Raw genomic sequence first — 24,592 nt, 5'->3', positions numbered from 1 at the left:
TAAATAGGGCCGCAGATGCGAAAATGCCTGGGCAAAAGATATAAATTGTGTCCTTCGCGATTTTGAGCTATTTTCACCATTTCTAATTCGGCTTGGGAGCTTTTTGGACGATTTTGAAGAGGGATTTCAAGGGGACTTCATTGAGGTAAGGAATTTGGACCTAAGACTCGTGCCTATGCTATTATTTCACAGATTAGAGCTATGATTAATGGAATTTAAGGGTTAAAATTGGGGAAACTGGGGCTTGGAAACTTAGACCTTTGCTTGAGGATTTGAAGGGCCATTTGAGGTCAGATTTCAGAACTTTTGATATGTATGAACTCGTGGGAGGATAAGGATTCCGTTGATGTAACAATTATAGAATTCCAAGACGTGAGCCAGGGGGTCGGGTTTTGGTAATTTTGGGATTTGTGTCGTATTTTGATTATTTTCGCTTGGGCTTCGTTCCCTTAGCATATTTTGACATCCTTGTTCTAATTTTTGGATAGATTCGACGCAAGTGGAGGCTGATTCGAGGGGCAAAGGCATCGCAAGCTAGAGATTTGACCGGTTCGAGGTGAGTAATGATTGTAAATTATGTTCTGAGGATATGAAACCCCGGACTTGCACATCATTGCGCTATATTGAGGTGACGCACACGCTTGATGACGGGCGTGGGGTCGTGCACTGTTGGGGATTGTGACTTAGTACGTCCCGAATGACTATTTTACTGCATATTTGACTGAAATCTAATTGATATCATCATGATTTGGGCTGAATGCCATATTTGGGCCTTGTGCCAACTATTTGAACCCTTCGGGGATTTTTACTGGTATTTCATCATTGTTTTGACTTTATACTTGAACTCAGTCATGTTATATTTCAAAGTTTTTTGTACTCAATCATGTTTACTCTGTTTTAATACTTACATGATCTTTTAAATGATATTTTTGGGCTGAGAATAATGTTTTACTATTGACTGACTAGCTTGTGAGGATATTGACTGAGGCCTCATTTGTTTTTTTTTAAGATTAAGACGTTTGAATCTGAATACACATCTGAATATCAAGATGTGTATTAAGATTAAGATATCTGAATCTGAATACACATCTGAATATATTAAGATATGTATTAAGATCTGAATACTAAATAATTAAGATTGTTTGATTTTTAATATCTGAATGTATAAAATTTATCTTTATTCAAAATTAATAAACATAAAATTCAAATAAATTACTAACTAATCTAATATTTGATCAATAAAATATATAGTTTTTTAAAATATGATAGTTGGAGGTGGTGATGGCTAACAGGTGAATGTCGGCTAGAGGCGGTGATTGGTGGTAGTTTTGGTTGATGATGGTGGTTTCATGCTAGTAGCTAGTAGTGATTGGTAGTGGTAACGATTATGATGGTGGTGGTAGGTGGTGATAGTTAATAATGGCGGTGGTGGTAGTAGTTGTAACTGAGGAAGGTGGTGGGTGGCTGGTGGTAGGTTATAATGATGGGCAGTGCCGGCTATGGTTGTTGATGGTGATGATGTGGATGAGTGTTGATTATGGGTGAGAATAGGGGTGGTCGGAGTGATGGGGATAGTAGGTACTGATGGTCGATAATGGTGGCAGCTATGATTGAGGATGATGGTGGCGTGGTGGTGGTGAAGGTGGTGGTAGTGGTGGTTGAGTGGGGTGGTGGTTGATTATGGTGGTGGTGGTAGTTGATAATGGTAAGCGGAGGCGGCAGTTAATAATGAATATGTGATAGCATCTTAATGAAATTAAGTCTCTGTTATAGATCTTAATCATACAGACCAATTCAGACCCATTAAGTGGTTGTGAAGTAAAAAAACAAACATACTTAATGATTAAGATTTGAATAATTAAGATTCAGACTTTAAAAATAAACACACTTAATGTGTGAGATCTGAATGATTAAGATTCAGACCTCCATTAAGTGCAACCAAATGAGGCCTGAGTAAGGCCGAGGGTCTATGTTCTGAGGAAACATTTGACACTGATTATGAGGCCGAGGGCTTGAGATATGTACGCCACGAGGTGGCTTGATTGATATGAGGCCAAGGGCCTAGTGATGATGCCATGAGGTGGCTTGATATTGTGCTTGGACCGTAAGGGGCCCCTCCAAGAGTCTGTACACCCCCAGTAAGCGCGGGTACCCATTGTGATGTGAGATTGAGCCCGAGAGGCTGGTATTGTTCTGAGATGTTTCCCGAGGGACTGGTACTATTCTGAGATGTTGCCCGAGGGGCGGATTTGTTGATACGGTGCCCAAGGGGTGAACCTTTATGTGTTTATTTTTCATAATTGTCTGTCAATTACCTGCTTAATTGTTGAAAAGGGCTTTTCAAGAAGTTAAATTTGAGTTAAAGGATTTTTACCTATCTTTCACTGGTTTACTGTTTTAAAAGGGTTTTTACTGCTTCATTATAGCATGTTTTTGTGCCTTACGTGATTTCCTGCTTTCAGTCTTTATTTATGATTATTACTCACTGAGTTGGAGTACTCACTTTACTCCATGCACCTTGTGTGCAGATTCAGGTGTATCTAGTCCCGCTCCCGAGTGCTGATCATTTTCGGCTCAGGCGGATCCGAGGAGTCTCTAGGTAGCTGTTGGCGTTAGCAGCGCGGAGCTCTTCCCTATCTTACTTCTACATGTTCTCAGTTTCTGTATCAAACTCTGTAGTTATATATATTGGAGTATTCCGTTTTGGTTAGATGCTCATGATTAGTGACACCCTGATATCGGGTTGTGTTGGGTTATTTTCCGCGAATTATGTTATTATCTGTTAGCTTTGGAATATCTTATCATGTTTTAGATTTATTTCTTATGGTTTAACTATTAATAATTAGAAATGGGAAGTGTCGGTTGGCCTTGTCTTCATGAGAGGCACCATCACGATCGGGTCCGGGTTTCGGGACGTGACATAAATAACCTCCCACTACTCATCACTATTATGATTGTAACTCTCATACCTCCTTAACCCCTTCCCATGATCTTCCCCTATGATCTCAATTGTTAATGTCATGTTTAAGACAATCATTTTGTAACCTTCTATGTAATAGTATAAATTAGGGGTGGCAAATGATTAAAAGAAAACAGTTAACCACCCATATTATCCACTAAAAAATGGGTTGGATAATGAACTTTTTAAAATGGGTCAAATATGGATAAGAACCATATTATCCATTTAGAAAATGGATAATCAATGAGTAACCAATGGGTCTAACTTTTACATTTGTAAAGCCTCAAATTGGGGTTCCTCAAGTTAGGGAGACTAAGAATTCTTCCAAAAGTGATCATATACAAGAATTCATGGATAATATGGTTACCCATATTATCCACCGGTTAACCCATTTTTTATCCGTATTAAATATGGATCAGGTCGGATAATTGTTCCGTTATTTTATTACCCGTTTATGACCCGAACCATATCCAACCTGACCCGCCAGTTTGCCACTCCTAGTATAAATAGAGGCATGAAATGTGATATGTGATACACTTGAACACTTGATGAAATGAAAAAGTTATCTCTTCTTCTCTTATTCTACTTATCTTCTTGTTTTATATTGTTACTTTGAGCTAAATTTCGTAATACATGAAAGTTTTTTTTTAATAATGAGTGGCAACGAGATTTGAATTCAGAACTTTTGTCTTCTAAAATACCCTGATAAAGTGTATTGATTATCTTTTTTAAGAACTTAAACTATTGGGGAGAGTATAATTTTATTTAATAAATCATGTCTTCAACACTAATGACGTTCAATGTTTTGCTTATATCTTATGTAGTTGATTTACTTACACTTTTTGATGTAATACAATAAATGAAAGCTAATCCTACACGCTCTCCCTCTCATATTAACAGTCGTAGTTATACTAAAAATTGTTATCTCAAATTATTTGTCATTTTAGAAGTTCTGGACAAAATTGATTGTTTTTTCCTTTTTTTACCTTTAGTAATAATTGTTCTTGAAGATAACACATAAATAGAACAAATATTTAATGAAAAGAGATTATATCTTAGGACATAAATAAGGGTAGAATAGTCCAATTTTTTTCCTAATTAATATTTCTTGAAGGACGTGTAAAAAAAACATGATACATAATACGAGACAGAGGAAGTAACTACTATAATGCTATACGTATTATTAATAAAAGCAGGCATCATTAATTTTTTATCATCCGTTTGGCCTCAGAAAGTTCGTTTAGATGGTTTTCAACAGTTTTTCGGATAAATATCTTTGTCTTTTTCTTTCTTTCTTTTTTTGGGTTAAAAGATGATCAAAACATAAACATTTTCTTAAAATCTCCTCTAAATTTTTTCAAAAAAATTGCCTATGCTATACTATTATTGTTTTTCCTTGTAAGCTGAAATGGAGTCAAGGTAATATTGCTGTCAGGTTCATCTGAATTTAATACTTTCGGCGCGGACCATAATTTATGAGTAAAAACTTACTAAAATTGTAATAAAGAGTCGATATAAACTCATTACAACTTAGAAAATACAATGGATTCAATGCTAATAACTTTAAAAGTTGAACCCATAAAATTTTTAGCATGGATCCGCCTCTGCAACTTGTTTAAGTATAAAGTTGGGCACAAAATTTTCTTTAGATGTCCTCGACAAGGCACTATATGTGTGATTATCATGTCTTATATTATGATTCTTCTATTATCTATGTTCTTATTCTGAAAAAAATTATTTTTTGTCACAATTCAATTCTCTACTAATTAGAGTTCCTTTAAATATAATTATGTAATCAACATAAACTAATAGTTTTTAGTCCAATTATTTGTCAAACCGTGTGTCAGCTTGTTTATTGATATGATATTTCTCCATCTCCTACGACAACACAAATTACAGTTTGATTTCTAAGAAATTCAATGCCTAACGATAGTTAGTCCGTCCTCCATTCCATTGTCAAACTACTTAATTTTTTATGTGAATTTATTTTTGACAGTAAATATCCTTAAAGCAAATCCTTCTCCTTTTTGGTTTGATAGTTGTCTAGATACTTTACAGTCTCTCTTTTTTTTATTGCTGTAAAATTTCTACAAATTTTCTGCAATTTTTTTTTAAAAAAAAAATTGAGATGGAATATCTATGTAGAGTTTTTGATGCAAACCAATGCAGCAACTTATTATTTTTTTCCCCCAATTTTTCCCTCAACCAGTAAGGGAAAAATTGGCTATGCCTTTTCCTGGTTGCCAGGAGCAATCACACGCATTGCCCATGTTTGGTTTCAGCCGTTAATTTTCTAATTGACAATTCACTTTAGACATAACCTATTTATTTTTCAGATACATTAAGGATATTTCTTATTAAGTGGAATACATTAAGGTTGCACTTAAACTTCGTAGCGTACTTCAGGGATGTTTGCTATTAAAAACTCGAATTCAGACATATAGATACTTTGACTTTTTTAAAATAATTTAAGTTATATACTTTAAATTAATTTTTTAAAGTTATAATAGTATAAATTATACTCCCTTCGTTCCAGTTTAGGTGAACTTATTTTCTTTTTGGTATGTTCCAAAAAGAATGACTCATTTCTAAATTTGAAAACAATTTAGCTTAAACTTACAATTCTACCTTTAATGAGAAACTTTTATAACCATACAAATACTGAGCCCCTTTTTGATTAGTTTAGGACCACAACTTTTAAAAGTCTTCATTTTTTGTTCAACTCCGTGTCCAGTCAAACAGGTTTACATAAATTAAAACGGAGGGAGTAATAGTTATAATAATTAAAATAATTTAAGAATAGCATGATCAAAGAAGATCTTTTTCGCTCTCAAAATAGTAATATTACTACATAAATTGAAATGGATGCAGCAACAACAACAACGACACAGTAAAATTTCATTAGTGGAGTCTGATAAAGGTAGTGTGTACGCAGACCTTACCCCTACCTCTAAGGGATAGAGAGATTGTTTCCGATAAACCCTTGATTCAAGAAAAAACGAATCATGCCAGAATTTTATCTATAAAAAGGCATAGCCACCAATAGTTGAATTCACCAATTCAATAAGCTTAGAGAGAGAGAACGGGAGGAGAGGGATAGGTGTTAAGTAAAAGTTTTTAATAGTTCAAACATGGAAGGTGAGAAGGAAAGGATTAAAGTGGCGAGTGACAAGTACAGGAAATTCCTGCATGAAGAACAAGCTGCTGCTGCAGGAAGCATCCAGTGGAGACATGGTGGCCCTCCCATTTATGACGCTGTTAATAATCTCTTCGAACAAGGAAGAACCAAGGTTTGTACTACTACTCCATTTTAACTCACATGACCTTATTTTCCTTTAATTTTTTTCAAAAAAAAATAATATATTTTTAAAATTTTTTTTTAACTTAAACTCCACATTTTACCTTAACAAAAAACACTTATGGCTACATTATATTACTGTTAAATAATGTTTAAAACAAAAAGATTTAAGAGTCTTTACATGTTTCTACCCCTTTTATTTGAGCTTGAAACAGCTAGCCTTTCTACCTTCACAAAGATAGGGTTAAGGCCTACATATATCTTATTCCTGCCCCAGACCCCACTTGGTGGGATTATATATATGGGGTATGCCGTTATTATTGTTATTGTTGTTATTATCGTCTTTACCTCTTTCTTAAATTTTGAGTCTAATCAAATTGGTTCACATAAAATGAAAGGGAAGTAATAATATATATTTATCATCTTTGTTGACGATACTATTCGTTGTTTATGGTTCCATATATATATATATATATATATATATATATATATATGGTTTTGAAGGTATGGGCAGAAGGGTCTTTGGAGGAAACAGTTCAAAATGCTATAAAATCATGGGAAATGGAGCTTTCTCACAAGACTCGCGTTAAAGACTTTAGGACCATTAACCCTGAAAAATTCAAGCTCTTTGTTAATGGTAAGGCTTACAAAAACAAACGTTTGTTTCTGCTTAATATATGGAATCATTCATACCTCAGTCCATTAAGTGTTTTTTTTCTTTCTCATAATCGTTTATTTTCTTTTAATAAATCTAAATCATTGAAACAAATTTTATATAAAATCCTAAGCGTTCTCTTACAGATTTATGTGATCGTTCAAAAAAACAAAGATTTATGAGAATGTGAATGATGCTCCAAGATATATATACTCTGCGTGTATGTACAAATAAATTACTAAGATATTATATATAAGGAGACAGCTCACACTCAGAATAGATTGATTTTAGATTCTGAACCAGTGGCAGAGCTACCCTTGCCCAAGAAAAGTCAAATGGCACCCTTTGGTCAGAAAACTACATTGTGTAGATAGGTCAAAAAAAAATTAATGTATATATATATGAATTCCTTTCCCTTTTTAGTTTGTTTACTTCTTCATATTTTAAATCCTTCCGTCATTATGCTGACTGAACAGGAAGAGAGGCACTATCAGCAGAAGAGACACTAAAACTGGGAAGTTACAATGCATTACTAAAGAGTTCAGTGCCAGAGGAATTCAAATACTACAAAGCAGATGAAGAGAGCTTTGAATCTTCTCACGATGCTTTTCGATCAGCTTTTCCAAGAGGATTCGCGTGGGAAGTGATAAACGTGTATACAGGTCCTCCTGTTGTTACATTCAAATTCAGGCATTGGGGTTTCTTTGAAGGACCTTTTAAAGGACATGCCCCTACTGGTGACATGGTCCAGTTTTATGGCGTTGGTCTAATGAAGGTATGGTCTCTCCATAGTTTTTTCTTTTTTAATAATTAATTTTACAATATAAAAAATTATTTTTTATCATATATATTTCGGATTTTTTTATATTCATTTATCAAGGTACACCCGCAATGCGCGTAGCCAAAAACTAGTACTCCCTCCGTTTCATATTAGATGAGTTACTTTCCTTTTTAGTCTGTTCCAAAATAAATGACACATTTCTAAATTTAGAAATAATTCAACTTTAAACTCTTTATTTTACCCATTTTTCCCTTAATGAGAAGCTTTTATAGCCACACAAATATCATGGCCCCACAAAACTTTTACCCCTTAAGAATGAGATGTCGTTCGTCTTTTTTACCCTTTAAATTTTAATTTCACACTAGACAAAATAGTCATTTGATTATTCTCCTAATATTTCAGAAGAAATATTTAATTATTTTTTTAATATTTAAAAAGAAATATTTAATTATTTCCTAATATTTAAGGCTTCTTTCTATCCTTGTCCTAAAATAATAATTAGTAAATTTGAATTCAATCCTCAATAAAGCATATGAGGATTGAGGAACTTTTTTTAGACAATGTTTCTTTCGTTAGAATTAGCTACATAGAATCAACTTCTATTATTTTTAAAAATTTTATTTTTTAACTCAAGACATATTTTTTTTACTAAATTTAAAAAAAATTACTCATGATATGAAGTACACACGCAAAGTACGTACCTTAAGACTAGTATAGGATATAAATTATATATATATATATATATATATATATATATATATATATATATATATATATATATATATCTTAAGATTTAATGTTATTTGGCAGTGTTTTGATTGGACCGGACAAATTAAATGTTCCTATATTAAAAAAGAAATTTCAAATATAAGCACAACAATTTGTTAAGCATTTACTTTGTTAGCAATGGGGTTTACAAGTGTTGCGGATGATGGGATCTCTGACCAAAGGTGTATGTGGACCAAAGGTTGGGTGATCTATGAAAAGTACATTAACCTACTCCGCTTGATAGTTAACTTAGTAGTACAACATATTTGGGTGATCATAAACTATGACACTTTTCATCGTCCAAATCGAACACGTTACCTATCTCAGATAATTGAATTCAGTTTTTTTAATATCACTCTACTTAAGTACTCATCTCTCATTCATTTCTGACTCCTCCCTAAAGCATCTTCTCTTCGTTTCTTCTAGTCTGATATTGGATTTTGAACGCATATTCGTTTTATTTTATGTCTTAGTTTACCTTAGTACAAAATTCAAGAAAAGAAAAAGTACTTAATCTGCTAATCTTAAATTAAAGGTGTGAATAACATATACCTAATATCTTTAAAATCTTGTGATTTAAACATGTCACATTTTTTTATATAGAATTGTGATATTCTTTTAGAAATAAACTAAAAAGCCTAGATATATAAATAAATTGAAATGAAAGGAGTAGATTTTATTTGGTAAGATGCTTTCCATTTCTAGGAGCTCCATTCATTGCAATAGGTTAGGGATCTCTTCTTTTCTTCTTAGAGTAGAAGCAGAAGGCAGTATATCTCTACTTGTTATAATAGAAGCATTGCTTGGCGTAATTGGACTTTCCTCTTCTTATCCTTTCTCTTCTTCTTGTTCGCTCTTATTATTGGAAGGAGAATAGCTAGGAAGAAAAATTAGAGGGAATTAATGGACGCAGATAAAGCAAAAATAAGAGGGAATTAACGTAACAATTAAGATTCGCTTAAGTAAGGCAACTTCATTTCGTAAATGTTCACTTAAGTTTAGCCCCCAACACTTTGTTCACTAGTAAGAATGCAGCACGTTATGAGTTCGAAACTTACCTAGGCCCAAGCCTAATATTTAAGTGGAGCAAGTATACATAATGCTATTTAGATATTAGTCCGTACTTATTATATAAAACTTGTCAGTTTAACTAGTTGTTTTTCCTATGTTGGCAGGTAGATGAATCTCTAAGAGCAGAGGATGTTGAGATATACTATGATCCAGCAGAACTTTTCTCTGGACTACTCAAGGGACCTCCAATTTCTGAGTCTAACATCCAGCAACAGGAACACAGTAATGATAATACCGCCACTCAACAATGCCCCTACCAGAACTAATTATGTCTCATTTCAATTCCTCTCTGCATGTTACTCAAACAGTTGGTACTGTCCTTATGGTCATGTTCTAATAAAATTTATGTAGCTCTTTATGCTTTTTTAGGTTAAATTATGATATGATGACTGCCTTTTCAATCTTCTTATATACATTAAGAAATCCTACTCAAGGCATTCTCAACAGTAATAACACACATGACAGTAATATAAAATTTCTTGAGCCATCAGGATCATGGCCAATGAGAACAAGCAAAATTAAATGATCTTATCTATTAACTTCTGGAGACAACAGGACGACAGGCAACAGAAAAAACTTACTCATTACAAAGTGTTTGCACCAAACCAACAAATGATAACGTCTTGCATATATGTTACTCAAGAAAGAAAGAAAAAAGAATGCAATCATATTATGTTATAAAAAATCCTGATCCACTCTTGTACGAGTTTTAACTGCTAGAACTAGCTGCAGATACAAATTTACCGACTCCTACTATTCTATGATACAAGAAGATAAAATTATATATTGTAAGATTTTTCCTAACCTTTTGGAGAAATCATTATAGAAAATTACAAATTAATAACACCACCAGAGAATTCTTTTCCTCGGGTTCCACATTAGATAAATAGACCACCACAACGAGATTCAACCATTGGGTCAATCCCTTGGCGGCTTTCATCAACCAGAGCTGAAGTCAACATTTCTGTGCAGAATTGGTCATCTGGTTTGAGCCACAAAGCCTGTTTGGTAAACGGAAAAATAGACTATAAATAGTGAATTGTGCAAAATACAGGTATAACTTGTCAAACGAAAATTCAATATTTTCCATGTCAGTAATTTCCTTCATGTTTTAGTTAAAATGAATCTTTAGGGATAAAACCATATCCTTCTCAAAATGAGCATATTAACATTTAGTCGGAAACCCACCTTGTGGTAGTATGTAATAGCTGCAGTGTAATTGTTCTGCACAATAGCAAGAGTAACATATCAAAGCCAAGTATTGTTAATCTGTGCAACCAGAGATTTCCTTTTCAAAGATGTAATACCTGAAGGTGATAAGTGTATGCAAGACCTGCATAAGTACTTAAACTTCTCGTAGACAATGCAAGGGCTCTCTCATAATATGTAATTGCTTCGTTGTACCTCCTGAAAGAAAGCTATGCTTAATGTTACCACACCGAACTCATTACACTTTTAGAGGCAAAAGCATGATTTAAACTTGATAGGTTCAACCTGGAAAGTTCTTCACACGGAACTCAATGTACTTTTAAATGGGTTCAAATGTTACTATTCGTTAAACTTTCAATGATTTTTCATTAAAATATTGTGTCAAGATATTGGATTCAGTTGAACCAATTAAATAAAGGATACAATCTGCTTTGCTGGGCAAAACTTGACAGCGCTAATATTAATTCCCAAAAGGAGGCACACATAGTCAATGATCTAAGGAACTAAAAAGTTCTCTCAATCAATTCAGAGCATCTTCAATATAATAACTCCATTGCATGCTTTCTCCGACTGGCAAACCCATTAGCACATTTAACCGAAACAATTATGTTGAATTATTAACACTTGAAGAACTTTTAGAAATATCTACACAAATCTCATCCAAGAATACTATGATTAGCAAACCTGAAAAACATGTAACCTTATTATATCATTTTTGGATCTAACCACGAGAACAAATGGCCACCAAACTACAACTTGTACATATAAAACTAATAGTAGCATAAGTCACTTACTTTAATTTTCTGAGGGAATGAGCAAGATTGATTACAGTTGATTCCCATATCTCACTTAAGGAAGATGGAATGTGAGTCAATGTTTTCTCAAACCACCGCACTGCTTTCTTATACCTGAACGAGTTTGAAGAGAGAAATAAATACAATGCTGGAAAAAATGGATAAGAAGATAACACGAGAAAGACCAGATGCTTTGGTAATAATGGTCAAGATACTCAAGACTACTAGGTTGAACAAGACTTCAGAATGAAATAATCCATAATTTCCAAAACATGAACTGTTACAGGTTAAAACATAAAATACATGTTTTATCACTACTAGAGGATAAATGAGAACAAAAAAATTATGCAGCTGTTTCAAAAGTTAGGTTATGCAACTAAATCATAAACGTTGCAAGTTTCACAAGAGTAAAGATCCTTACTCCTTCATGTGATAAGAAACAACTCCAAGTTCATTATATACAAGGGGATCTGAGGGGCATATTGACTTGGCCTGCATAAAAAACTAAAGCGGAACACTATCAGCACTTTATTCAGGGAACTCCAGACAATCAAATGTGAGATAGACGTCTGGGTAAATAACCAGCTCGCGTCCTCGTGCAGACGGGGAGAAGCAGAATATTTGTTCTCACAACTAAAGCATGACAAAGAAATGATCATTGGAAGCCACGGACTATGTACAGTCACCTGCTCAGCCAGTTTAAAGCTGTGAGTTCGCATATATTCCATTCCAATGTACAAAGTAGGCAAATGGTACCTGGATAAAAAATTTAAGGATTCAACCTGTCAAGGAAATACATATATCCTATAAGTAATATCCTATGTTGCTCGGATACGGGTGCAAGTATCCAACATGGGTGTGGATCTAGAGTTCAAATACATCATCACATAAATTTTAGAAATCAGGGGTACGTACAAGCACATTATTTTGTTTAAAAATGCCTTCTAGTTTTAGCAACAATGTAAATTAACCCAATTTCTATATAATTCAGTTAAATGACTAATGATTATTATGTAATAATGACCTTATTTTTTGTTTTATCTTTAATTAATTACAATATTCAGAGTTTACTGTTACTACTAAACTTCATTGACGGGTGCAATGCTACTCTACTGGGCAAAGTACAAAATTATCTCCATAAGAAATCAGTCTTTCTTCTGCATTCATTTCTCTCTTCTTTTATTCCCTTTTTCATTTTCTTTTCAAGAGTTGGGTTTCAATCAACTTGGGGAGAGGTGATCAGGCAGGACATGGCATGGCTTCAGATTACCGAGGACATGGCATGGCTTCAGATTACCGAGGACATGGCCCTAGACAGGAAGTTGTGGAGGTCGAGCATTAAGGTTATAGGGTAGGAGGTAGTTGTGCATATTTCTACGGCGCACCAGAGTGAGGCTAGTCTGTTAGGACTTAGTCTTAGACTGTTAGTGGTTAATGTTGAGTCACTACTTTTTCGTTCCTCTTAGTACCGGGTTGTATCTATTGGTTATTGTTTTGTTGTTCATCGATTTCTGGTTCTGGTGATGCTGTTATTTGTTTCATGGTTTCTTTTGATGGTACTGATATATTGTCTCTTTTCGCCTTCTTGAGCCGAGGGTCTTTGGGAAACAACCTCTTTAACCCCTTGGGGTAGGCGTAAAGTTTGCGTACACACTACCCTCCCTAGACCCCACTAGTGGAATTTCAGTGGGTCGTTGTTGTTGTTGTTGTTGGTTTCAATCTAGACACCTCATTTTACAGCTGGAGCTCAACAGTTGAGCACACTCAAGATGCATGTCAGATTTATATAATTTCCCTAATCTCCAATAACTATGCAGGGTTGATATGTCATGATAGCACAGGCTCCATTAAGATTGACTGTTAAGTGTCAACATGCTAAAATTCATTTTTAGTCCAACTTCATGGAATTCAGTGTCTTCTTATGGCAGTCAATGTTTGTTTTCAGCTCTAGAAATCACTCTACAATACTGAATTAGACATTACATACTGTTCGAAGCAGAGTTTATTGTTTCAAAAAGATATACTGTTACTTTTTGGTGTCAGCTCTAAGTCGCAAAGGTACAAACTATCCATGAGGAAGAAGAGTATTATTTACTATGGATGAAACAATTAACACAAGATAGAAGTTCATAACGTGTTGAGCTCAAAAGTTGAGTCTATCAGAAAATTTGAGAATATTACGTCCTCCACGGCTTGGATAATACAAAATTTTGAAGCAAAATTAGGATTTACCCAGGAAATAATCTAGCAGCAGTACGGTAAGCTGACATTGCTTGGTCTCCTTCTTCTTGAGCTGCATAAGCATTTCCATAGCCTATCCAAGCTGAAGCAAATGTTCCATCTAAGCTTGTTGACTTACTGCCAAATATCAAAATTCAGAAAACAAAAAGAGACCTTCAACGACTGATAGAAATGTGGATGATTTATTTGTGAGCTACATTAGTATATTCAGAAAATGTACTTTTGACAATCCTACAAGAATATAATTTCAAATACAAAATCTATTTTTATTACATACTTAACTGTTTCAGTAACGGTACTAATAACTAGTTTTAATAGCAAAAATTTGTTTTATTATTGTTCTAACATTCAGCCTATAGATCAAGAATTGGAGGATAGAAAATGAAATTGAGAAAACACCTAGAAAAGGTGAATACACGATTCAGTCATTTTAAAGAAGAAAAACAATAAGAAAGAAGAAAATTGGACCTGGCTTCGACTGAACCCCTAAAAGAGTAGTTTACACGTCTATACACCTCCGCAAGAAATCAGAATGCACCGATAGCAGGTTGTTGGTCTACAGAAGGATGGATTTATCTTATTAGAAGAAGCTGCAATGATTGGGAGATAGAAGAAATGAGCAGATTTGTACAGGTAATTGGCAATTTGGTCTGTTCTAAATCAACAGAAAGATTTGACAATCTGGAGGAACAGGAAAATGGTGTTTTCTCTGTTAGTTCGCTACAGAACCATGACAAAAAGCAACAATCATGGAAGAAATTAGCCCTAGAAACAACTATGGAAGAGCAAAGCCCCCTTATGAAGTGCAATGTTTTACATGGTTAGTGGCACAAGAAGTATGTCTAACTCAACATAACTTACAGAGAAGAGCAGTTTTATGTAACAGGAGTGTGATGTGTGAGGAAGGCTATGAAGATTTGAGTCATCTCTTCATCCCTTCAAGAGCAATTAGGAATACTGTAGCTGCAGCAATATGGCGGGTAATATGGAGAGAAAGAAATCAGAGAATCTTTGAAGGGAAAAAGGAGAACAAAATGAAGATTTTTTTTTCCTTGATAAGTGGAGAACATAATGAAGACCAAATACAAGTGTATCTATACGTTAGCTTTTTGGTGCAAATTAAAATGTAAATGATATAGATAGCTCGATCGATGTCCTCAGTTCCTTAAATGTACAGTAACGAACTGAATTTTTGAGCTGTTTTTATGCACACAACACTGAATAAGCTTGGTGCCAGCTTATGATTAATAAAATACTTCACTCTTATAAAAAAACGAGAGAAGCAAATAGGAAAAAGCATAGAATGGTAAGGATTGCTGCAAACCAGAGAAGTGAGCAAACAACAATGAAGAGAACATTGAACTGTATCTGAAGTGTCCTAGTATTCAGATAGCAAATGGGATTACTTTATTCTCTTTTTTTGTCCTTTTTGCATCTTTCAAAGTCATTCAAAGAAGTGAACGCTTGTCCAAATCCATTTCCACTTTACTATTCAAAGCGCATCATTCCTCGAGATGCTCCATCCACGTGAAGCAAGGACCCCATGCTTCGCATCACTTCATGTCTTTTAATTGACAGAATAATCAATTTTAATTGCAGTGCCGCCACTCAGCTTTTTAAGAGAATGAGTTTCACTAGAACTATTTACACATGTACCAGAAGAGTTCCACAAGGCAGCGGAATTACTAACCCCATCTTCCAAGACTTGAAGAAAATGTTCACCAGAAATATTGTCATGCAAAAAGAAAATGTTCCATGAGATAGAAAGAAAGGGTAGAATTACAAACCCTCTTCTTCACCACATAATGACATAAATATTCATTACCTAAAATAGCGTCGTGCTTGGTCATATTTCTTGATACAATAGTAGTAGCAACCGACAGCAAACCATGAGAGAGCCCTGAATAAAAACATGATCTAGTGAGCTAATCAGATTAACCACAGGCAGTGTTATCAAAGGCGAAAAGCGCAAAAAAGCTCTAAGGCTTATTGGGGCTTTAAGGCCTTTTGGGGACTTAAGGCGCAAATACAACGTGGGCTTTAATGAGAAAAGGCGCAACCGAAGAAAAAGTAAAAATATGTATATGTAGTCCAAGACCAATAATTATAAGCATGAATAACAAATATATGGACAAATTGAAAAGAAATTACGATAAAGTGAAATATCAATTGTTCAGTGTCGCCTTTTAAGGATTACACTCATTGGCAAGGAAAAGTATGCCTTAGAGCCTTGATACGACACTAAAGCGCCCGCAAAGCAAGGCGAAGCGCTCAACATGTTTTGAGCCTTGCTTTAGGGCTTAAGTGCGCTTTAAGCACGCCTTTGACAACATTGACCACAGGCTCTAGAAAATAACGTAAAATGTTAGTTAATGATGTAATAGCAACTTTCACCACATACAGTGGACGTAGAAAATAAAGAGGACATTTTCATCAATCCAAACGAATTGATACGCTATCTCTCCCCGGCAATATTTATGCTAATTCATCCAGCAATTGGCCAAAGTCTTTTCTTGAATATGATGCAAAAACAGAAAGTGAAGGTCACATTGCCCTACATTCCGAACTTCCAATAGTTATCTACTCAACTGACACCTAGCCACAGAGATTGCCATCCAATAGTTATCTATTCAACTGACACCGGTAATATCCTTGTGGGGAGCAGAAGCTCACCTTTACTGAAGAATGAAACAATATATGCTGGTAGTATCTTATCAGCGATATGCATTTGTCCTTATTCAACTATTCTGACAAAGTTAGCTGCAAGTTGTCGTAAAATCTATTCTCTAGTGGAAAGTAAACTTATTGTCATTAGTGCTTAGGTAAAAGAAAATTCTCAAAGTGTGGAATAAAATACTGTGGATAGCTTGGTGTGGTGTTAGCACTGGATGGATGTAATTTGGCCAGGCAAATTTGTAAAAGATAAAGGGTGTTCCAGAGAAAAAAACTGGATTTGCAGATTCCACATGAACTGGAAAGGATTCTAAGGTTGGGTGTGGGTAATAGAGTATGCAAGTTGCTAAATCAGAGAACATCATGCTATCATTATTTGGTATGCCTTTCATATTCCTCCACTCTGTTATCTTTTTCGGCCATTCTGCTGAATACATATCTTTAAATATTTTACATGAGAAAAAAAAGTGATATCAGATTTGCTGTAAATTTTGAAAGTATCACTTCTTGGCATTTCAGAATAACAAATTTTATTAGAACTCTCAACTCAAACCCCCACCTCCCTTGCCTTGTTTGGGTCATTTCTATCAGAGAAATACATTATCAAGGTAATGTATAGGTTAAGTGTCAACAACAGATCTTTGCATGGATAATCACTTTTAACTCTGTTGACCTCGAAAAGAACTCAACTCCCAGCATTAAAAAAATGACTAGAATCAATTTTCCTTGATTAATAACAAGTTGTGCAAAGAAATCGTCACACAATAGTTATGCATTTTGTGAATGAAAACCAGCAATATACTTTTCAAAACTGCAATCCCAAAATTTAAGCACTCACTTTTGAGGATAATCCTTCACTAAATTGCAAGCCATAAGATACAGCTCATTGGAATGTCCTAGCTCCATTGCTGCTGCCAAATGCACCAGGGTACACTTGAGATGGAATGGATCCTTTTCAAGCAATCTGTATTACATCATGTACCAAAGGATAAGAGAAAAAGGAAAAGCTCACCAAATTTCAAGCAGTGATCTAAACTACGTAACAACATACATGTGCGCAAAGTAGCATAACAATCAAATAAAAAGAAGAAAAAAAGACATGATCCACTTTATGGTTACCAACTTACTCAGAAGTTAGTTCAAAGCATTTCTGATATTCACCACATTGATGATAGTACTCGGCTTTGCAGGCCAAAAGATCAGTGTTGGCTTTAAGCGTACATAAAACAGATTTTTCGGACGTCTTTGTATTAGGTCCACCCTGTTCCAGCTCTCTAAATTTGGCTTCCACCACATTTTCTTTATCATACTGGGAAGCACAGCAAAAGAAAGTAATTATCCACTAAAAAATAAATGTGTACACAAAAACATAAATATGAAAATAGTCTATACAACTCATAAATTATTACTGTAAAAGTTCATGTACAGATATTTCTGTCAATTTATCAACTCAAAATACAAATTCGATATTCTGTATTTTCAATAGATGAGAGTAAAACATGCAATGTACCCCAAGTGTTTATGATCCCACAAGATGGTCATCTGGAACGCAAAGTAGTCTCATAAGAAATGATTACCTTCTTTATCAAACAAGAATAGAATGAAGAGAGCCACCCATCTTCGGGACCAAATTGCAAACATGAGAGCAGGGTTTTCTCTGAAATTAACCAGCTAATGAATATGTCAGTTTTCATAATAGTACAGTCTTCACTAAAGATTACCCAATAATAATAATAATATCTTTAAAATTTAATTTCAATAATAATGCCAACAATAAAGCATATTCAAAGGCGTAAAGCATAAAATGTCAAAAAAACATCAAGGTTTTCAATGAAAAACACAATTAAAGTGCATGCTTTAGTAAATATAGCTGCAAACAATGAGAATATGTTTGTGTGAAAAACACGAATAATACTTATACGGTTTATGGAATTTAAAAAGCTACAGTTAAGTGAATATATAAAGTAATAATCATATCAATTGTTCCAAAACTATTTTAAATTTCTAATTGAGATGGAAAGGTGTGGTTTTGATTTTCTAAGTTAGGTTTAGTGGCTACTTTTATACTAGATATTCATTCATAAAGTTTCTTTAGCAATTAATACCGCTTCGCCAGTTATATAATATATTGCTTAACACAGCCATCTGCAAAATCGAGCTTATAGTCAATGAGAAGCATGCCTTAGCGCCTTGAAGCCTGCATAGAAGCTGCCTAAGTAACTCAGAGTAGCCAACTGTAGGCATGTACAATCAGAGCTTAAGCATGTATTATATGAGCCTTTAACGGCACTATACAGTACTATAATGTTTGGTTCAAGGAAAGAGAATTTTCATTACTTGTAGAAGCACAGACCAACGATTTTTGGAGTACCTTAGATCCACCAACTCTGTAAACAAGAGTACTTACATTGTTTACAACATTATGCTACTGTTAACTAACTCGTACAATTTCATAGTTCCAAGGAGTTCCATTTTGACCAGCAAAGGGTTCTCACCTTCATCACAAGCGAGCATGTGATTCTCTATCAGACATTCCAATGCCTGAAAAAGGAGAAATGAGCATAGATGAATTTCAGAAAACTGTCATGGAATTGAAAACATAAAAGCCTCCTAGAAAGCTTCTGGATCAGAAAACACATGGATATAAGATAACCAAGTAACTTGTAGGGTTTTGCGGTATAAATTTGAATTCTAATGCAATAACTGCCAAGATTTATTCCCCACACTTCCCCAGAAAGAGGAGAAAAAACTAGACAAGAAACCAAGAAACATCTAACCAATAACTATACAAAGACTTTCATGGCAAATTACAGTAGAAAGAATGTGACAGCAGAACTTACATACCTCATAACACAAAGGATCAGCCTTGATAGCAGCTTTATACCTGGAAGTGTCATCAAGTTATACCATATTAGCTCCTTCCACGATATAAATGAACTTTAACCGCTCGACAACAATATTAGAACTAACAAGAAAAAGAAATAAGGAAAGGCAGCCCAACACATAAGATGGAACTATGATTGCTTAACTACAAATCTAATGATGTTTCTCTTGCAATTCTGTTAACTTGAGATATAAAGCATCTCTTTCCAGCCCCCGGGGCTTTGGCCGAGTGATAAGAGCGCAATGCGTGATGTGTAGGTTAGGCATTATTTGGTACAACAACAACAACAATAACAATAATGATAATAATAATAAAAATAATAATAATAATAAAAAAATAATAATAATAATAATAATAATGATAATAATATAATAATATAATAATATAATAATAGTAGTAATAATGATAATGATAATGCATCTCTCTCCTTTCCTAATCAAATAGGATCTTCAAGATTCATTTGCTAACCAAATACAATGCACATTATAGCAAGGAATTGAGAGGTGAAACGATGGGATTGATGGTGATCGGAGATGCTGAATACAAGAAAGAAGATAGAGGATACAATTATGTCAAGGAGCACAGATAACATCTTCATTTTATTAGCAATCGATGAATGAAAGAAGAGAAAAAATGGAAGGGAGTGAGCTCTGCAAACAGAAGGTTCACAGGTAAGATAAGATATAGTCAAAAGTTTGATTCGCCATGTGAAGGATATATAAAAAAGTTAACTATTTCAGTACCAATTTTTGAAATTATTAACTCTTTCAGAATGTTATTCTTCTTTCGATTATCAACAACTACCAGAATCAGATTTAAGGAGTCTAAAGACTCACAACCTTTCTCTTAAGGGATCGTTTGGTTGGAAATAAGTTATCCCAAGATTAATTATCTCATGATTATTTATCCCGGGATTAGTTATTCCAACTTCCCATGGGAATAAAAAAACACTACAATCCCGGGATTAGTTATTTATACCACAATTTTATCTCAACCAAACATGGGATAAACTCATCTCAAATTTAGTCCCGGGATAAATTATCCTTTATCACTCGTACCAAACGAGCCCTGAAGATCCAAAAAGTACTCTTTTAAACATCTTCATATTTTGCTTATTTGCTTTGCTAATACGCACTTTGTATTTCAAATCTAATGTGGAAATTCACTTTGCATCACTCTGTTCTTTCTCTAGACAGATGACATGATTGCCAGCCAAACTAAAAACATAGCACAGAACAGTCTCTCCCATTATTGACCCGGACATAAGCACAAGAAATTCAGGCCAAATCTGTATTTATCCAAATTAATGTATGCGAACATCAATGTCTTTTCCCTACAAGGTAAAATAAGCCAATTCGAAATTCAAGTTTCCTGAAAAAAAAAAACCCTATTATATCCAAATTATCACTAACCATAGCCGAGCCTGTGCGCGATTCTCCAAAGCTTCATATGCCTTGCCCCTCAAAAAGCATATTGCTGATAAAATCTGTCAAAGATTTACATAGAGCGAATTTTGATTCTGTGGGAATGTATGGATTCGTAATAGATTCAACCCGAAAATCCACTAGGTCAGAGAGAGGAGAAACTTACATTTATTTCGCGATCTTCACCATCCCTGTCTAAGTACATACTATTGCACTCCCTTGTGTCAGTAATATTTCCATGTTCATCCACTTTAGCATCACCCAGCATTAGAAGACATTGATCCCACTCCTTCAGCTCTTCCTAAAATTACAAAAATTTCAAAAAGAACTTTAAGCAGATTATTTTAGAACATAATAGGATCAAACTTGTTGCACCTAACGTTTAGTCTGGTCAGTTAGGTATATGTTAGCATATGGATAAGTTCGGAGTTCAGAGAACCTCTATATTTGGAGAACCCCTAATTAGTCTTGAGAGACACATGAGTATTGGAATGGAATATGGACTTTGAATAAAGTAAAGCGGATATAGATAGTTTATATCAACAACCTCAATTATATTGGGATTGAAGTTTAGTTGATTGATTAATTCATAACAAATTGTTAATCTATGGGCAAATACCAAACCTAAAACCCTAACCAAATTCATACTTATGTGTGTGGCATGTCAGTAACTAAAAGAAGAAAGATGGAGACCTACATTCAAGGGTAACACCTTGCCTAATGGAGCCAGCTGTGTTATCAAAGGTAAAAGCGAAAAAAGGAGCGCAGAGGTATGATGGACTTTAAGAGCAAAATGCAAATAAAACATGGTCTCTAATGAAGAAATAAATAAAAACTATGCATGTAGTTCAAGAAGAATAACCACAACAAGGAGCAATTATATATAAAATATTTGAAAATGTACGATTAGGTGAAATATTAAGAAGAATAACCACAACAAGGAGCAATTATATATAAAATATTTGAAAATGTACGATTAGGTGAAATATTAATTGTTTAGAGTCTTTCTCTTCAAGACCAAGTCCGTGGATGATGAGACGCATGTTTTAATGCCTTGGTGTTGCATTGAAGCAATGGCTAAACGAGGTGAAGCACTCGACCTCTCTACAACGAATTTCATGGCTTACGCATGCCTTAAGCAAGTCGGACACTGGTAGAGAGTGGGGCTTGCCCGGCTGGGCATACTATCATCAACCAAATTGTTAAGCTAAATCTTTTAGCACTGTGCAACTTGGAGTGTGATAAGAAAAGGGGTCATGGGCCTAATTAGAACCCAAAAGTTAGCTCATGAGGTGAGGATTGTCCAAAACTATAGAAGGAGATAACAGCCCATTGCCCCATTCCCTCAACCAATGTGGGACAATCTAATATTCTACCTCACTCAACCAATGAGGGACAATCTAACATCCTACTGCACGCATGGATAACAAGGAGCATGAATAGTATAACATGGGCCCTAACAATGTGAAACACAATAACAGGGATAGATTTGGCTCTAGTACCAAGATAAGAACATGGACCTTGGACCTAACACAATCTCAAAAACTAGCTAATAAGGTGAAGAATTATCCAAGACCGTATAAAGAGACAACAAACATTCCCACAACCATTACTGGACAATCTATCAGAGTGTGGCAATTGGTATAGGTTAAATTAATCCAGACAAACAAAGAAGAATAGCACTATAATCTGATACATTTTTTAGCTTATCTTTTCAATTAAAATCGTCTTAAATATATTAAGAGCCATCTGACTAGTGATTGCAAACCCAGAAATTTAACACCTGACTCAAGTTCCAATCAGTCAAAATAGATATCTAAGTTTTATGTAAAAGGGCCATTGAACCACACAATAGAAACTTAAAATACAATTCTTTACGCAGTATTTGAGCCCCACTTACTACTAAAGGACAACAATCCATTATCCTTCATGTGAACAAATTATAGCCCAAACCTAATTTGCTGAATCACCAGTTCTGATGTTAAAGCACAAAAAGTAGCCTGTTTAACTCCATTAACATCTAGGAATTACCAGTAAAGCAATTAACCGTTGAATCCCCAATAATTACCCTATATAAATAAGCGCAAAATATTGTTCTTTCGGGTAGTTTTTGAGCCCCATTTGCTACCAACACAAAACCATAATCCATGTTTTCTGGAGAAAGTAGAACCTAAACCTACTTTTTGTCAAATCACTACTTAGTAAGTACCCTGTCACTCCATTACCACCTAAATCATGAATTGTACCAAATTATACATAAAACCCAAATTATCCCAATATATACAAGTGCAAAATACACGATCTTGGAATAAAATGGGTCGAAATGGAGCCAAATAGATGTACCTCTACTCGAGTTTAATTTAGCATTGTCAGCATAAAGAATTATTTACACCGTCAAGTTACATGTTGTAGCAGCTAACTTGTCTTATTTTAAAGATTACAAATCTCCCATTTTAACACGTTAGTGCAAATAATTATTTATACTGTCACTGTATATAACTTAGACCCTACTCTAAATAGCAAATAGAGTAAGAAGGGAAGGGCATTACGAGGCACTTAGCGGCGAGGTAACGGAAGCGGAGGTCACGGAGGACGATTTGGGAAGCATTGAGAAGGTGGAAAGCACGGCGATAGTGTCGACCTAGATACAACGCTTGTGCTTGCATATATATATCAGCTGGGTCTGAAGTAATTGCGGCCACTTTGTCAGCAAAGAAGATGGCTGATGAATACAAATGCTTGCTCACACAATCCCTCACTACACCTCTTAGCCTCTCTATTTCCTCTTCCCTCATTGTATACTTTGTAAAATCGATTTTTCTTCGATAGTAAAGCGTAAAATTCGAAATTGAGTATCACTTAGATTTGTGCAGAGAAATATGAAAGAGCGGGAGGTTTTCTTGTTCGTTTCGTAAAGGGGGCGGGTTTTAGATGGGTTTTGAAAAATAGATGCGGTGCCAATTCAACTCAATTTCAGCGAACCTAAATGGGTTGATTCTGTCATATGATATAAAACTTATGCGGAGTTAGGGTTTTATAATTTCTTTTTTTATTTTCTTGGAGTGTTTATAATATCTGTAACCCAAAATGGTAACAACCGAAAAGACCTAAATACCCTTACTTATTGTTTGTATGTGCTAAACTTATGGCTTGTTTGGATCATTGTTACCCATTGTTTTATAATGAATTGTATTGTGTTGTATTATATCGTTTTATGGATATTGTATGGGTCAAAATTTGCCTCGAGGAGAGGATACTGTATGGGTCAAAATTTGCCTCGAGGAGATTTAACATGAAGAGGTGTTATGAAAGGTAATTTGGCCAAGGTCGACTAGTAAACAATTTTCATAGTCGGGCAATCAACGACGGCCAAGGTGAAGTGTCAAGAGCAACAGTAACGGCTAGTTTTGTAATAGGATCTTTAGGAAGAATATTTCGGTGAATATTCTCTATACTTGTACTTTTATGATTGATTAGGGATATGTCCAATATAAATAGATAGAGAGATAAGGTGAAAGGCAAGTAATATTCTCTGATAAGTACACTCTTTGAAAAGCAGACTCTCTCTAGATAAAATACAAAAAAACCTTTCTAAAGAGATTCGATTGTCTATTATTCTACACTTTTCCACTAGATCTGAGAGGGGTCCCAATATTCTAGTATTTGTCTATCATTCATCATTGTTAGAAGGAGAAATTATCCACCTCATTCAATATTGGGTGAATTCTTCTCCTTATTTACTTTAATGCAATTTATTGCTATTTATTGATATGCACATCGTATTTAATCTCCTCTCAACACAATCCTTTGTTATTTGTATCCACCAATTATAGAT

General features: G+C 34.6%; 2 protein-coding genes across 5 annotated transcripts; one reads left to right on the top strand and one right to left on the bottom strand.

Annotated features, from left to right (window-relative positions):
• Window positions 1-6,005: 6,005 nt before the first annotated feature.
• Window positions 6,006-9,938, top strand: LOC107790698 (pathogen-related protein-like). Its single transcript, XM_016612655.2, has 4 exons — window positions 6,006-6,249; window positions 6,762-6,894; window positions 7,389-7,687; window positions 9,637-9,938. Exons 1-4 carry the CDS (start codon window positions 6,091-6,093, stop codon window positions 9,796-9,798), a joined length of 753 nt encoding a protein of 250 aa, XP_016468141.1. The 5' UTR covers window positions 6,006-6,090; the 3' UTR covers window positions 9,799-9,938.
• Window positions 9,939-10,178: 240 nt separating this feature from the next.
• On the bottom strand, window positions 10,179-23,766 carry LOC107790682 (anaphase-promoting complex subunit 6). Of its 4 annotated transcripts, none has more exons than XM_016612639.2 (16): window positions 23,307-23,766; window positions 20,924-21,058; window positions 20,746-20,819; window positions 19,294-19,333; window positions 18,945-18,990; window positions 18,027-18,106; window positions 17,577-17,758; window positions 17,288-17,413; window positions 15,602-15,676; window positions 13,768-13,893; window positions 12,222-12,291; window positions 11,957-12,039; window positions 11,536-11,649; window positions 10,840-10,939; window positions 10,721-10,756; window positions 10,179-10,533 (listed from the first exon to the last, which is right to left on the bottom strand). In XM_016612639.2, the coding sequence occupies exons 1-16, from the start codon at window positions 23,550-23,552 to the stop codon at window positions 10,411-10,413; spliced, it is 1,656 nt and encodes a 551-aa protein (XP_016468125.1). In that variant the 5' UTR covers window positions 23,553-23,766; the 3' UTR covers window positions 10,179-10,410. The 4 variants fall into 4 exon arrangements, with proteins under 4 accessions (XP_016468125.1, XP_016468131.1, XP_075075982.1 ...); XM_016612645.2 differs by having other exon boundaries at window positions 11,957-12,027; window positions 23,307-23,763; XM_075219881.1 differs by lacking the exon at window positions 19,294-19,333 and having other exon boundaries at window positions 18,945-19,029; window positions 20,742-20,819; window positions 23,307-23,763.
• Window positions 23,767-24,592: the final 826 nt, after the last annotated feature.

Source organism: Nicotiana tabacum, chromosome 8, assembly GCF_000715075.1.
Source record: "Nicotiana tabacum cultivar K326 chromosome 8, ASM71507v2, whole genome shotgun sequence".
Lineage (NCBI taxonomy): Eukaryota > Viridiplantae > Streptophyta > Magnoliopsida > Solanales > Solanaceae > Nicotiana > Nicotiana tabacum.
Note: the sequence above shows the minus strand (reverse complement) of the source record. Positions and strands in the feature narration are given on the sequence as shown.